The 13596-nt window shown below is 39.8% G+C and overlaps 1 protein-coding gene across 1 annotated transcript in view; it reads right to left on the bottom strand.

Moving 5' to 3' along the window:
• Bmp5 (bone morphogenetic protein 5) overlaps nt 1–13596 on the bottom strand; it is a 125219-nt gene that overhangs the window by 57159 nt on the left and 54464 nt on the right. The window contains exon 3 of the mRNA XM_021206415.1: nt 3061–3209. Within this exon, the coding sequence (XP_021062074.1) occupies nt 3061–3209 (149 nt within the window). The remainder of the gene's footprint in view (nt 1–3060; nt 3210–13596) is intronic.

Below are 13596 nucleotides of genomic sequence, written 5' to 3'. Positions count from 1 at the left end.
AAACCTTCCTTTTCTGGCTTTTACTATCTTAAAAATCTTGCTTTAAAAACTGCTTGAGCACAAAAGGGAGGCTAGCCTGTCACACTTGACTACTTTAATATCTTCACAGTTGACTACTTCAGAAATTTTGAAGTACAAAAGGTAGGATCCAAACCTAAACTTAAATTCTAAAAGTATTTGAAAAAAAAGGTTAGTGCTAGCTTATTTTAGGTTCAAATGATAAATACTGTAATAGTTTTAAGATGTAATTACTCATAAGATATAAAATAAATAAATCAGGGGCAATTAAAAAGTCAATATACAAAGGCGAGAACCAATCCCTGACACTATTAATGATACTGTATTGTCATTGCAGACAGGAGCCTAACATAACTGTCCTCTGAGAGCTCTACCTGGTAGCCAATGGAAACAGATGCAGACACCCTCAATCAAGCATTAAAAGGAGCTAGGGAAGTCTTGTGGAAGACTTGGAGGAAGGAAGGATTGGGGGACCTGAAGGGGACAGGGACTCCACAAGAAGACCAACAAAATCAACTAACCTAGACCCAAGGGGTGTCCCAGAGACTAAACCACTAACCAAAGAGCAAGCATGGGCTGGACCTAGGCCCCCCAAACATATATAGCAGATGGTCAGCTTGGTCTTCACGCATGTCCCCCAATAGCTGGAATGGGAGCTTTTCCTGAATCTGTTGCCTGTTTATGGATCCTGTTTCCCAAACTGGGAGGCTTTGTCCAGCCTTAGTGAGAGAGGATGTGCCTAGTCCAGCAGAGACTCGATGTGCCTGGGTGGGGTGATTCCAAAAGGAAGCTCTCCCACTTCTCAGAGGAGAAGGGTGGCTTAGGGAAGGGGAGGGGAGGGGTGCTGGAAGGGGTGCTGTGGTTAGGATGTAAAGTGAAAAATAAATAAATAAATAAATAAATAAATAAATAAATAAATAAATAAATAAATATCTTGGAGAGAAAAGAAATCATCAGTAAAACGAAATTAAATTGTATAGTGAAAAAATAGGCAATAGTGGGGGAAGGTGGGGAGAGAGCAGACGTTCAGAAAATGTGTGTGCAGTGTGAGGAGGGGATGGAATTAAAGGAAACAAACAGGCTGATCATGTTTCATAGATTCTTGATTTGTTTAGTTAGACATTTCAGGCGTGTCCCCTGAGAGAACACTGGGATAAGTACACGCCACTAATTTAATTTCTTCTCCTTTTGGGCCACATACCAAGGAAGAAACAATTGACTCCATCCCCACAAAGCAGATCTCCCAGTCTGACCATAAGTGTACAGCAGTCTAAGACTGGGAGGATTACTGGAAACTCATTTAAATACATTTTCCTCAGTTTACATTTATGACACTTAAACTTGATGATTTCCAACAATAATTTCAAATCCATATGTAGGAAATAACCTACAATGCAACCAATTGAACTGCTTACAACATTTTTTAATTCAGTATCACAAATGAAAAAAATCTGTGTAAAAGTTTCACTTGAGGGCAGAAGGGTCCAAGACTTTATCTAATAATACTTTCAATGAGAACTATTTTTTTTTTTAGATCAGAATTTGGGGGCACATGAAACATTCACTTGATGAACCTCGTGACATATTTAATTTGTGACTGTCCTCTCATTCCTTGGTGTCACACATTGTTTATGGTGTCACGGGCAGTCTATGAAGCTGGTTATTGGAGAAACGGAATCATCAGGAAATCTTAGCGCATGCAGATGTTACATCTGTTGAGAGACCCCAGACAGACACTAATTGGGTTTAAGTGTGCAGTCTATTATGGTGAGAGAATACTACAGCAAGAAAAACTAAGTGAGTGACATTCTAGATGCAATGTCCTGTGCCTACTTTTGGGGAGAAACTATGGGCAGTGAAGCTTAAATAAGGCGATCGTCTGCTCAATAAGTACTTTAAACCCCATGCTTTCTGAACCTATGTGTAACACTAGAAGGATGTAGGGCATGAGATAAAAGATATCCACGTAGGGTATTTTGAAATATTTAAGAACTTTAGAACAAACTAACATACTATTGAATAATTATGTTCTGCCTTCTTATTATGACAAATATAATTTGTGGCCTAAAAGTATAGGTTTAAATCATAGTGTTTAGACTGTATGTGATCAAGGGCTGACAAGGTTCTGAAAAAAAAAGGGCGGGGGGCTTAAGCCTTCCTGCCCTTATTTGATTGTGCCAGTGTTCTTTCTATATAGTTTACAGAGGCTATTCCATTCGTCTGAAAAGTGCATCCCTTCAACATCTACCACTAAGCATGCCTTCCTTGTCTTTGGGAGTACTGCTCAGTTCCACTCACTGTATTCTTCCCCCATACCACACCACGCTCAGTAACATCACCATGTGGCCATTACTTTGGGTCTCACCCTTGGCAAACTTCAGGAAGCCACTTCTGCATTTGCTTGCTGCCACTGTATCTCTGGCATCAAAGTATACAGCACATAGTAGGTCCTCAGTGAACACTTGGGTGCAGAAGAATTAGAATTTTGTCTGAGATTCCTAAAGTGACCCCTTCCATGATACTAGAACAAGTATCTTTGACAAAATATCACAGCATGTTAACACACCCCTGAGATTGCACTGTATGATTTTTTTTGTAACCCTTGCTCCATCAGTCTCCTTCCTTGTATTATTTATTGCCAGTTCTTCTGTTTTCCAACCATATCCAATAGAATTTTTCTTTTTAAGACATATGTTTGGATAAAAATATGCATGTGTCCCCAAAAACTACAACCAAGCCATAGGTCCACAACACTTTTCATGTTGCATTGCAGTAGTTTTGCTAGTTTCTATATGCAGCTTTAACAACAGGTTGAAATTTTTCCTAAGAGCAGAAGTGGTACCTATGTTCCCCACCCCTGCTCAAAGCCAGGCAATTCATGTATAGAAGATAAATACAACTCTATGTGCTGATTTATGGATATTTTGCATTATCCTAAGGAATGTGTTGCCTTGGACATAAATAATAAAGTTTCTGTTAAATAATGCAAAAAGCCATGGGTCTAAGCAAAGCCTCATTAAAAACATTCAGGTCAGGACTTACCATCCCCCGTCTCTGCACAGAGCTGTAAGCCCAAATTGTTCTGTGGATTAATCACCCAATGATTGCTGGTCACAGTGATATCAAAGACAAGCCAACCCACATCTAAAGCTTGTGTCTTCCTTGTATCTAGCAGAAAAAGGTCTGCATCCCTAGGGAGAGAGGAATGAAAAATAAATTAAAGGTTTGAACAAAGGTCATAATTTCTCATCTGAAAGTGAAAATATTTTTAAAGCACTTTAAAAGTAACAGGAGTTAATTAAAGAGCAAGGAAACGGGTGACTCCAACGGCAAGCAGTAAGACAGCCATTGCCTACCTCCCAGCCCAAACCCGGGACTTATTAAGACTATGTGAAAGTCACTTCTATCCTTCTGTTTCTCACTGTCATTTCATGCTAACTTAATGATCTTAATTTGGTTCCTGGTCATCAGGGCTCCCGCCAACAAACATCTGTAAGTACATACCCCTTAACAAAGGAGGAAAAAAGGAAAGGAAAGGAATTAAAATGAATTGAGACAGAAATGAAAGTAGCTACTCCAATTTGGAGGAATGCGGACTCTCGGAGGAGCACAGGCAGGGGAGGTGTCAGCGTCTATTTGGGGGTAATTGATTTATGCTTTATATTTTTAATATAATATTTTTGTGGGTAGTGAAGTCCAGAAGGAGTCATTAAGTGTACCACTGCATGAAGAGGCAAGCCTTGTGAGTGGAGAGACACAACCCACAGTGACAACGCGTGTCCTTCCCCTGTGAGTCCATGTTCCCTTGGAACAATCAAGGCAGTGAACAGGAATGTCTGTGCACTTGAACGATCTGAATATTGTCATGATTATTAACATTTGTGAACACATGTCGACTCTTAATTGTGCTATTAAGTTTATGAACGTGTGTTTGTGAAATCACAGAGAATGGTTATGCATGTTCTCCTTCTGCTACTGCAAGCCAAATGTTGCCTGGTCCTGACATTTTATCTTTAAGGTGTCACTTTATATTAATAACACTGGGACTCAAATAATCATTGTAAAATGCTGATACTCTGCCAACATAAAAACATCACTAGTATCATGTTTAAATGACCTTTTCTACTGTTTTGAATCCTATTATTAAAGAGCATATTATGTAGAGAGAAGAGTAAAGCTATGCTATCATGAGCTCTATAATATCTCTTCAAAAATGTCTCAAAAATATAGAAATTTTGAATAAGTAATACACAGATTTAGAAAGATCAAAAATTGAAGTATTTCTGACAAAAATGAAAGTGAAACTCTAAATCAATATTTGAGGCACTCCATAGTCACTTCGCCAATTTCACTTGGTTTATACTACTCACTGAGCCTTCAGAGAAATTAAATCACCAAGTTAGCAAACATGGCACTATAAGTATTCAAAGTACTTAGCAGAGAAAGGCTGCAGGCACACTGAAGTCTGATGCAGGATGTAGCTTGACATATTACAGACTCATGATGAGCAGGAAGTGCGAGGCAGGAAGATTCACATCCTACACGAGTCTTCAGGACCCATTTCATTCATTTACACTCCGCAACATCAATCCATTTTTTTCTTCTCCTAACTGAAAAGCCATCAAATATATAGAATAAGTAAAATATTTTAAAAATTAAGATTTCTCATAGCTTTATAGTATTTGATAATCATCTCTGAAGTTGTATTCTTTTTAACTAACCACTCTACCCACTACTTAAACACAAGTCACCGTATCTTGGAAAAGACTCAAAGGCTACACGGCTTTCAACATTGCTCCATTCTTAAATATGATATAGTTTCCCAATCATTTCTTCAAAGCTTACAGCCCCAGTGATTAAAGAACTTGAAAAACAGTAGATTAAAAAGAGGTAGCTTTGGATGCACGGTGTATGTATGTGCACACGTTGACAGACATACATATGAACATGTAAGTGTGTGCATGCATTTGGAGGCTGAAATTTGATATGACATACTTTCCTCAATCACTCTCTATGTTGCTTTCTGAGATGGGATCTCTCCTGAGCCTAGCGATCACTTATTCTAAGGTGCTGGCCAGGGTAGTCTAGGGATTCTCCTATTCTTCAGCACTGAGAGGTCCGGGGGTGCTCCTGCTCCTGCTCCTGCCCTTCACACTGAGAGGTACGGGGGTGCTCCTGCTCCTGCCCCTCAGCACTGAGAGGTCCGGGGGTGCTCCCGCTCCTGCCCCTCAGCACTGGGAGGTCCGGGGGTGCTCCTGCTCCTGCTCCTGCTCCTGCCCTTCACACTGACAGGTACGGGGGTGCTCCTGCTCCTGCCCCTCAGCACTGAGAGGTCCAGGGGTGCTCCTGCTCCTGCCCCTCAGCACTGAGAGGTCCAGGGGTGCTCCCGCTCCTGCCTCTCAGCACTGAGAGGTCCAGGGGTGCTACTGCTCCTGCCCCTCGCACTGAGAGGTCCGGGGGTGCTCCTGCTCCTGCCCCTCAGCACTGAGAGGTCGGGAGTGCTCCTGATTCTGCCCCTCAGCACCGAGAGGTCCGGGGGTGCTCCTGCTCCTGCCCCTCAGCACTGAGAGGTCCGGGGGTGCTCCTGCTCCTGCCCCTCAGCACTGAGAGGTCCGGGGGTGCTCCTGCTCCTGCCCCTCAGCACTGAGAGGTCCGGGGGTTCTCCTGATTCTGCCCCTCAGCACTGAGAGGTCCAGGGGTGCTCCTGATTCTGCCCGTCAGCACTGAGAGGTCCGGGGGTGCTCCTGCTCCTGCCCCTCAGCACTGAGAGGTCCGGGGGTGCTCCTGATTCTGCCCCTCAGCACTGAGAGGTCCGGGGGTGCTCCTGATTCTGCCCCTCAGCACTGAGAGGTCCGGAGGTGTTCCTGATTCTGCCCCTCAGCACTGAGAGGTCCAGGGGTGCTCCTGATTCTGCCCCTCAGCACTGAGAGGTCCGGGNGAGGTGTTCCTGATTCTGCCCCTCAGCACTGAGAGGTCCAGGGGTGCTCCTGATTCTGCCCCTCAGCACTGAGAGGTCCGGGGGTGCTCCTGCTCCTGCCCCTAGCACTGAGATTGATGCTGTGCATCACCTCACCCCACTTACTATTTTTATTCTTTGACAGGGGTGTGAAGGTCCAAACTCAAGTCTTCAGGCTTAAGTGGCAAACACTTTACCAGCAATGATGTCTCCCCAGAGCCCACAAAGGGATAATTTTGATAGGTTACATCAACAAAGTTCTTTAGGTAACCAATCAGGTGATGTTTTCTATTATATTTTAAAACTGCATTACATCATCATTCCATAAAAGAAAAAATATCTAAGGTCAAGTCACAAATCTTTCTAATGTGACTCTCTTTGCTACTAACAATAGATTTAATGCATACCTTTAGAGGGAAACCATGCCACAGACTTGTGCAAACTCTAAACATCTGCATTTCAGTGACAAATTGCAATGCACCAGACGACATATCCAAAAAGGATGGTATCAAAAAACTATTCATTCTAGTTCACCTTGGAAGGGTTCAGCTAGTCAACTAATTTCATAGGTATCAACATGGTTTCCTATTCTTGAACAAAACTATTTTATTCTGATTATTTCTTTTGTTTCTCCTTTTTCTATTTATGTAAAAACTTGCACATTACCTCCAGACAATAAAATTTGCTTTAAGGTAATAAAGTATATTATCAGTGAACACAGTGGCAGCCATTCTATGACTTCATTCATGCATGCAATTCTTTTGGGGGTGGTTGGTTTGTTGTTGTTGTTGTTGTTGTTGTTGTTGTTTGGTTTTTCGAGACAGGGTTTCTCTATGTAGCCCTGGCTGTCCTGGAACTCATTCTGTAGACCAGGCTGGCCTCGAACTCAGAAATCTGCCTGCCTCTGCCTCCCAAGTTCTGGGATTAAAGGCGTGTGCCACCACTGCCTGTCCATGCATGCAATTCTATTCACAATTGTAACTTAAAATAAACCTGCTCTAAATCTACAGGAAATTAGGTGTGAATTCCTGTGGATTATAAAATTTCTCTCCAAAGAACTTTATCACTAAGAATAGTTTTTAAAAGACTTATCAGTTCACATGAACAGTATACAATAAACCTGTTACATTTGACTGTTGTTCCTAAGGATCCAACTTAGGACCTCATGCATGCGAGTCAAGAGCTCTGGTACTGTGCCAGTACTTTGACTGGAAGAGAATAAATTCTTATTGTTTTAAGATACCCACACTTTTAGTAGTTTGCTGTAGCAACTTCAAGGAATCCATACACTCATTGAATTGGAAGACTCCCCACGTGAAACAGAGAGTTCACTAATATAAAGTACAGAGGAAAACAGGAAGAAAGAAAGCATGCCGATAAAATCCCTGGGCAGTGAGCCTGTCAGTGGATGACAGGCAACACTGCAATGGCTGAGAAATGAATGAGAAAGTGAAAGGATTGGAGTGTGATTTGGGGGGCTAAGGGACAACAGAAGAAAGTAGGAGAGGTTCTCCATTAAATGATAAATAATGTTGCGTATACAGTGCATTTAAATACATATTCATAAGACAAAGCATTCACTATGTTAACACAAGAAAATCTTGGGTAGACGATATTGAATCTCCTTTAAAACCAGCATGTACTGTTGTGTCTCCATAGCACTATACTTGGAGTTCAAATACAAAATTTCATTATGAATAAAATCACTTGTCAAGAGGCAGAGGATTAGCTAATATGCTTACTTTTGATCATAAACTAATAATTATAGTAATATTTGTACTGCTTCTACTTATATATTCTTTTGACCTTGTAATAAACAGCATCTCCATTTGCATTTTCTGCGTAGTTCTATGAAAGGTGCTGTATGACATACTTGTGGTTAATGTATTTTCTTGCTTACTTCTCAATGCGACTGACACACATTTCACATTGATATTTTCCCACAACCTAAAGCAAGAATGTAAGATTTTTGGATCCTCTGAGTCTTTGTTAGAGTTTCCATTTCAGAGATAAAACACTGATCAAAAGAAACTTGCAGAATAAAGATTTCATATTCTAGCAAAACAACTCTATCAGATGGAAGACAAATATTCAAACACGTGAACCTATAAGGGACATTTTATATTAAACAGAACGTGGCCAAGAAGAGCTTGGAGAAACTGCTAGGACATTCGCCATTCTACTTCATCTCTAAAAGGCACAGTCACATCTCCACATTGCCCAGGCTTTCTCAAATTGAAACTTTTTATCATCTTTCTTGAATTTTTTCTTTGAATAACTTATAAATTCTAGGAAAATAATTTACTTACATGACATTCATATCACGGCTTATAAGGGAAGAAAATTACTGGGTCAGGAACTCAAAATTAGTGATATAACTGGCCACCAAACAAAAATTCCACATCTGTCTCATCACATAAATATTGCCACCACACTCCTGAGGAACTAATCTGGTACTAGGCTCACTAGGTAAACATATCACAATAATAAATTATAGTTTCTGAACGTTGTCTTAAAGTTTTCCAGTCCCCAGTGGATGAATCTACCAAACACTCCAACACCTATGACTCAGGGAGCATGGCAGAAGAGTGCATACAGAGATTGTAAGAGGATCATGGAGTTGGCTGTGAGATGCTGCAATGCCAGAAGCTACATCCACAAAGTCTCACCACTTTGATTGCTTAAACATGAGCCAAACAACAGTGACACAAATGGATATGCCAAAGAGGATGGGGAAGCCACAGACACCTCAACCCTACACAAAGAATGGACAACAAGATAAGCAAAGGGTGGGAGAAATAGTTTTCCTGGTGGAAAGCATCACAAGTGGTTATCCAATTCCAAAGTCACTCCTGAAAGCATACACACAGGTATCATTAGACACACTAGCAGGTTTTATACAGGAATAGATAGACAGACAGATAGACAGACAGACAGACAGACAGACAGACAGACAGATATGTTGTATATATAGATATCTATAGTAGGTTGTACTTAGAAACTTACTATATATAATTGTATATTATAGGGCTGGAGAGATGGCTCAGTGGTTAAGAGCACAGACTGACGTTCCGAAGGTCCTGAGTTCAAATCCCAGCAACCACATGGTGGCTCACAACCATCCATAATGAGATCTGATGCCCTCTTCTGGTGTGTCTGAAGATAGCTACAGTGTACTTAGATATAGTAATAAATAAATCTTTTAAAAAAAATTGTATATTATACATTATACATTTACTCATATATAACATTTTGTTTACTTTTATACATTTAGATTTTATATTATAATAGATATAGATTCCTAAATACAGCCTATGTGTATGTGCTATATATACATATATACATATAACAACAATGAAAAATGCCATGAACTTGAAACACAGTAAGAGGGAGATAGGGAAGGGCTTGAAGAGAGGAAATGGAAGGGCCAGTGATCTAATTATATTATAATCTTAAAAATAAAAGAAATCACTTGGGAGGCAGAGGCAGGCGGATTTCTGAGTTCGAGGCCAACTGGTCTACAAAGTGAGTTCCAGGACAGCCAGGACTACACAGAGAAACCCTGTCTGGAAAAAACCTAAATAAACAAATAAATAAATAAATAAGATATATGGAAAAAGGTAAAGTTTAGATTGTGTGCTGGACTTAGATGTTTTTAGATGACCCTTACTATTTCATACAAAACAAACACGGACTTCTAAAATTCTGAAAATCATGAGTATCACTATTCCAGAATATCTGTTTCTGTGTCATATTTTAAATATTGAGATTTTAAAAATGAGCACTTGGGATCAGATTATTCTTTGTTAGTTAAAGGAGATGCCTGGTGTCTTTTAGAAGGTTTAGTAGGTCACACCGTACAAACTCAGCATAACCACACATTCAATGCCTATGGTATACACCCAAATCCCACACCATCCTCATCAATGTGACAACCAAAAATACATTCAGACATTGACAAATGTTCCCTAGGGAGCTGTGGGGCTGCAGTTGAGAACCACTGAATAGAATAAAGCTTGATCCCTGTATACCAAGAAATGTAAGCTATGCTTGACTGCTGCCCTGCACTAGCAGAATCAACTCCGCTCCTTTCAGAGTCCTCTGCTCTGCTAGCCTCATGAGGCCAGGAAATCTTCCAGTGTAGTAGCTGTCAACATATATTTATTTGGAAGAATGTCCACAGAAGAATACCAAGTCTTAAAGAAGCACAAAGGGGGAGAGATGGTGTAAACGGGAAGCTGATTGTGGACTGAAACAATGACAACAGAGCTAAATATTCCAAGGAGTGAAGGCAGCTAATGACATTGGGCAGTCTAGCCTAAAATGTTTGTACAGTGGAGTACAGAAATGTATGCCCATAGAGCATTAGTCTCCTAAAAGGCTCATTTGTGTGTGTGTGTGTGTGTGTGTGTGTGTGTGTGTGTGTGTGTGTGTGTGTGTGTAATTTTTAATTCAAATGTAGCACTTTAGTATAGCACCAGACACATGTGTGTCTATTAAATGTACATCACTACCTATGTTACTGTTGATCATTTTGTTTGTATAATATGATTTAATTAATAACATTTTTAGGTGTTTTAACATTTTAATGCATAGTATTTTAAAGTTAAAATCTAGCCCTTCCTCTGCCTATAGAAAGTTCCTATCCACCCTGCATGATAAGTCCTGAGCCCTCCCCTGAAACCCGTCCCCCACCATGTGAAGAACTCATTTCCCTTCATTCACATTTCCACATCACTTAGTGCATACTTACATCATAGTTCTTAGCACATTGTATTATTGTTATTAAAGTCTGTGTGAGGCAAGCTGTCTACATCCCATGTCCCCCAGGCTATGAGCTTTTGAGATCTTATTTACTCTGCCTTAGGTCCTCTGTGCTTGCTCAACAAAAGCGTGCGTGTGGCACTCAGCTGCATGATCTGGAAAATTTAATAGTGTGGAAACCTCATTTCTCAATAATGTCAATATATGAGGTGTGACTGAAGAGCGGTGCATTCTATATGAGATTTGGAGTTGTTGGTTTTATATAAAACGATTAAAATAAATGAAATGATAGAAAAATGTGTTACCTCTTTAGCAGGAAAAATAAAGACTTGGCTACCTATCAGAACACTTCTTTAAATTGCACACATTTAAATGTGCATAAGCATAAATCAGGAATGTAAGAGATCGTAGGAATAAAATCTGTAATGTAAAAAGTTGTAGGTTACAAGTGGGAAAGTAGATGACATTATGGCTCTGTCCATTTTTCAGTGTGGTTGCTTAACACTGATAGATGATTCACAAGCTAGCTGGATAATAGATCAGCTGAGGTCTCTAAAGTGAAACATATCCAAACATCAGTCAAAGTGATAGCAAAGTTTACACACACACACACACACACACACACACACACACACGAAGGCAGGACCTTAGGAACGGTGAGCTCCCATATGAGATAATGCATACATGCTATTAAATGCACTGGACCAAAAAGTACAATCATTAAGAATCTCAACTGCTTCTGAGGTTTCCTGAAAATACATTAAAAATTTACAGTTCTGAGGCTAGAGAGATGGCTTACTGTTTAAGTGCACTGGTTTGCTCTTCCAGAGGTGCTGAGTTCAATTCCCAGCGACCCCATGGTGGCTCACAACGGTCTGTAATAAGATCTGATGCCCTCTTCTGGTGTGTCTGAAGACAGTGATAGTGTAGTTGCATACATAAAATAAATAAATAAACCTTTTTGATAAATTTTACAATTCTGGTGCTAAAAGCTTTGGGAGATGACATACATTATGAAAATATAAGAAAACTATTTTCTTTTCCTACCTCTATTTTAGTTATTTGAGGAACAGCAGGTATATATTCATATGTGCATATATATGACAAACTACATACAGCAAATGATGTTGAAGATTTATTTGAATTTTAAAATTACTTTTTGTATTGCAATTCTTTCTCTTTTAACTGTGATCATACACTGTGGAATGTGGTTTGGTTTTGGTGTGTTTTTTTTTTTAACCTTGATTCCTGTCTCACAGAATTAAAGTCAAATTGGCATGAAAAAATTCAATAAAATAAATAAAGAGAAAATATTAGTTCTAATTTTCATTGGGGAAAATTCCTTCCATAGCTTAAGAAATACAAGAGAAACATTTTTAAATCCTAAGATGTTGACATTCATCCTCACTGAGGAGCATCTGGGAATTTTACTTAGCATATATGTAGTATAAAGTTATTTCCCTCTATCATTTTCTCTTTCTCTATACCTTTCCTTTTCTCTCTTCCTCTTTCTCTTCATATGTGTGTCCAAAATATCATAAGCACAAGGAATTATGGGCTTGAATTGGTCAACTTTCCATTACTACAATGAAACATATAAAATAATAAACATATAAATGGAAAAGAGATATTTGAACTTGTGATTTTATCAACCCCAGTCCTGGTCAAGTAGCCCAATAAATGCCACTGAAGCATTGTATGAAGGGATGCATCGTGGTAGGGTTTGTGGCTGAACAAAGTACCCATCAATCATGAGTCAATGAATGGACAAGTGTTGGGAAAAAGTTTCACCTTTGGAAGCCACATTCCCACAGTTGAATAAGGATCTCTGACAGAGCTCCTATCACCACTGAGAGTCCTGCAGCACCCAGGGAACCTCAACAGTCCCCTTCTGAAGGTCACACCTTTAACATATGGGTCTTTAAGGAACATTTAACCTCAAAACTATAACAATACCTGAAAAAGGGGTCTTTTTATTTTGGTCAATATAAAATTTTATATTCACAGTCAGTCAAAATATTCAGAATGAGGAAGAACAGATGTATCAAACATTCTTCTGAAAAAGACATGAAATGTTAAATAACCAAGAACAACTTAATGTCCATTAAAACACACCAGACTCTTCATCATAAATAATAGTGATGTCAAAATATTAATTCAGATCAAAAGATTAGTAGAACCAGGAATAAAAAGATATGTTTACAACATCCTTCCTTCCACTGTAGAAAAGATAGTTTTGAGTAAAATAAAATTAGAATTGAAAAATATTAAGTAATGTTCAAAATACTATTTTCAATTATCACTAAGCAATGAAAGGTATACCATTATTTCATGGCAAACAGATGTATTATAGGACTAACTATATGTGCAGGTCTTGTGTCTCAATTTTTTTTCTTTCTTTACATTTCAAATGATATCCCGAAAGTTCCCTACACCTCCCCGCCACCCCTGTTCCCCTACCACCCACGACCACTTCTTGGTCCTGGCCTTCCCCTGTGCTGGGTCATATAAAGTTTGCAAGACCAAGGGGCCTCTCTTCCCAGTGATGGCCAATTAGGTCATCTTCTGCTACATAGGCAGCTAGAGACACAAACTTAGGGGGTACTGGTTAGTTCATATTGTTGTTCCACCTACAGGGTTGCAGCCCTCTTCAGCTCCTTGGATACTTTCTCTAGCTCCTCCATTGGGGACCCTGTGTTCCATCCAATAGCTGACTGTGGCATCCACTTCTGTGTTTGCCAGGCACTGGCATAGCCTCACAAGAGGCCGCCATATCAGGGTCCCTTCAGCAGAATCTTGCTGGCATGTGCATTAGTATCTGGGTTTGGTGGCTGATGATGGGATGGATTCCAGGATGG

The sequence above is a fragment of the Mus pahari genome, chromosome 10 (assembly GCF_900095145.1).
Source record: "Mus pahari chromosome 10, PAHARI_EIJ_v1.1, whole genome shotgun sequence".
NCBI lineage: Eukaryota > Metazoa > Chordata > Mammalia > Rodentia > Muridae > Mus > Mus pahari.
The sequence above is the reverse complement of the archived record's forward strand: the minus strand, read 5'-3'. Positions and strand labels throughout refer to the sequence as shown.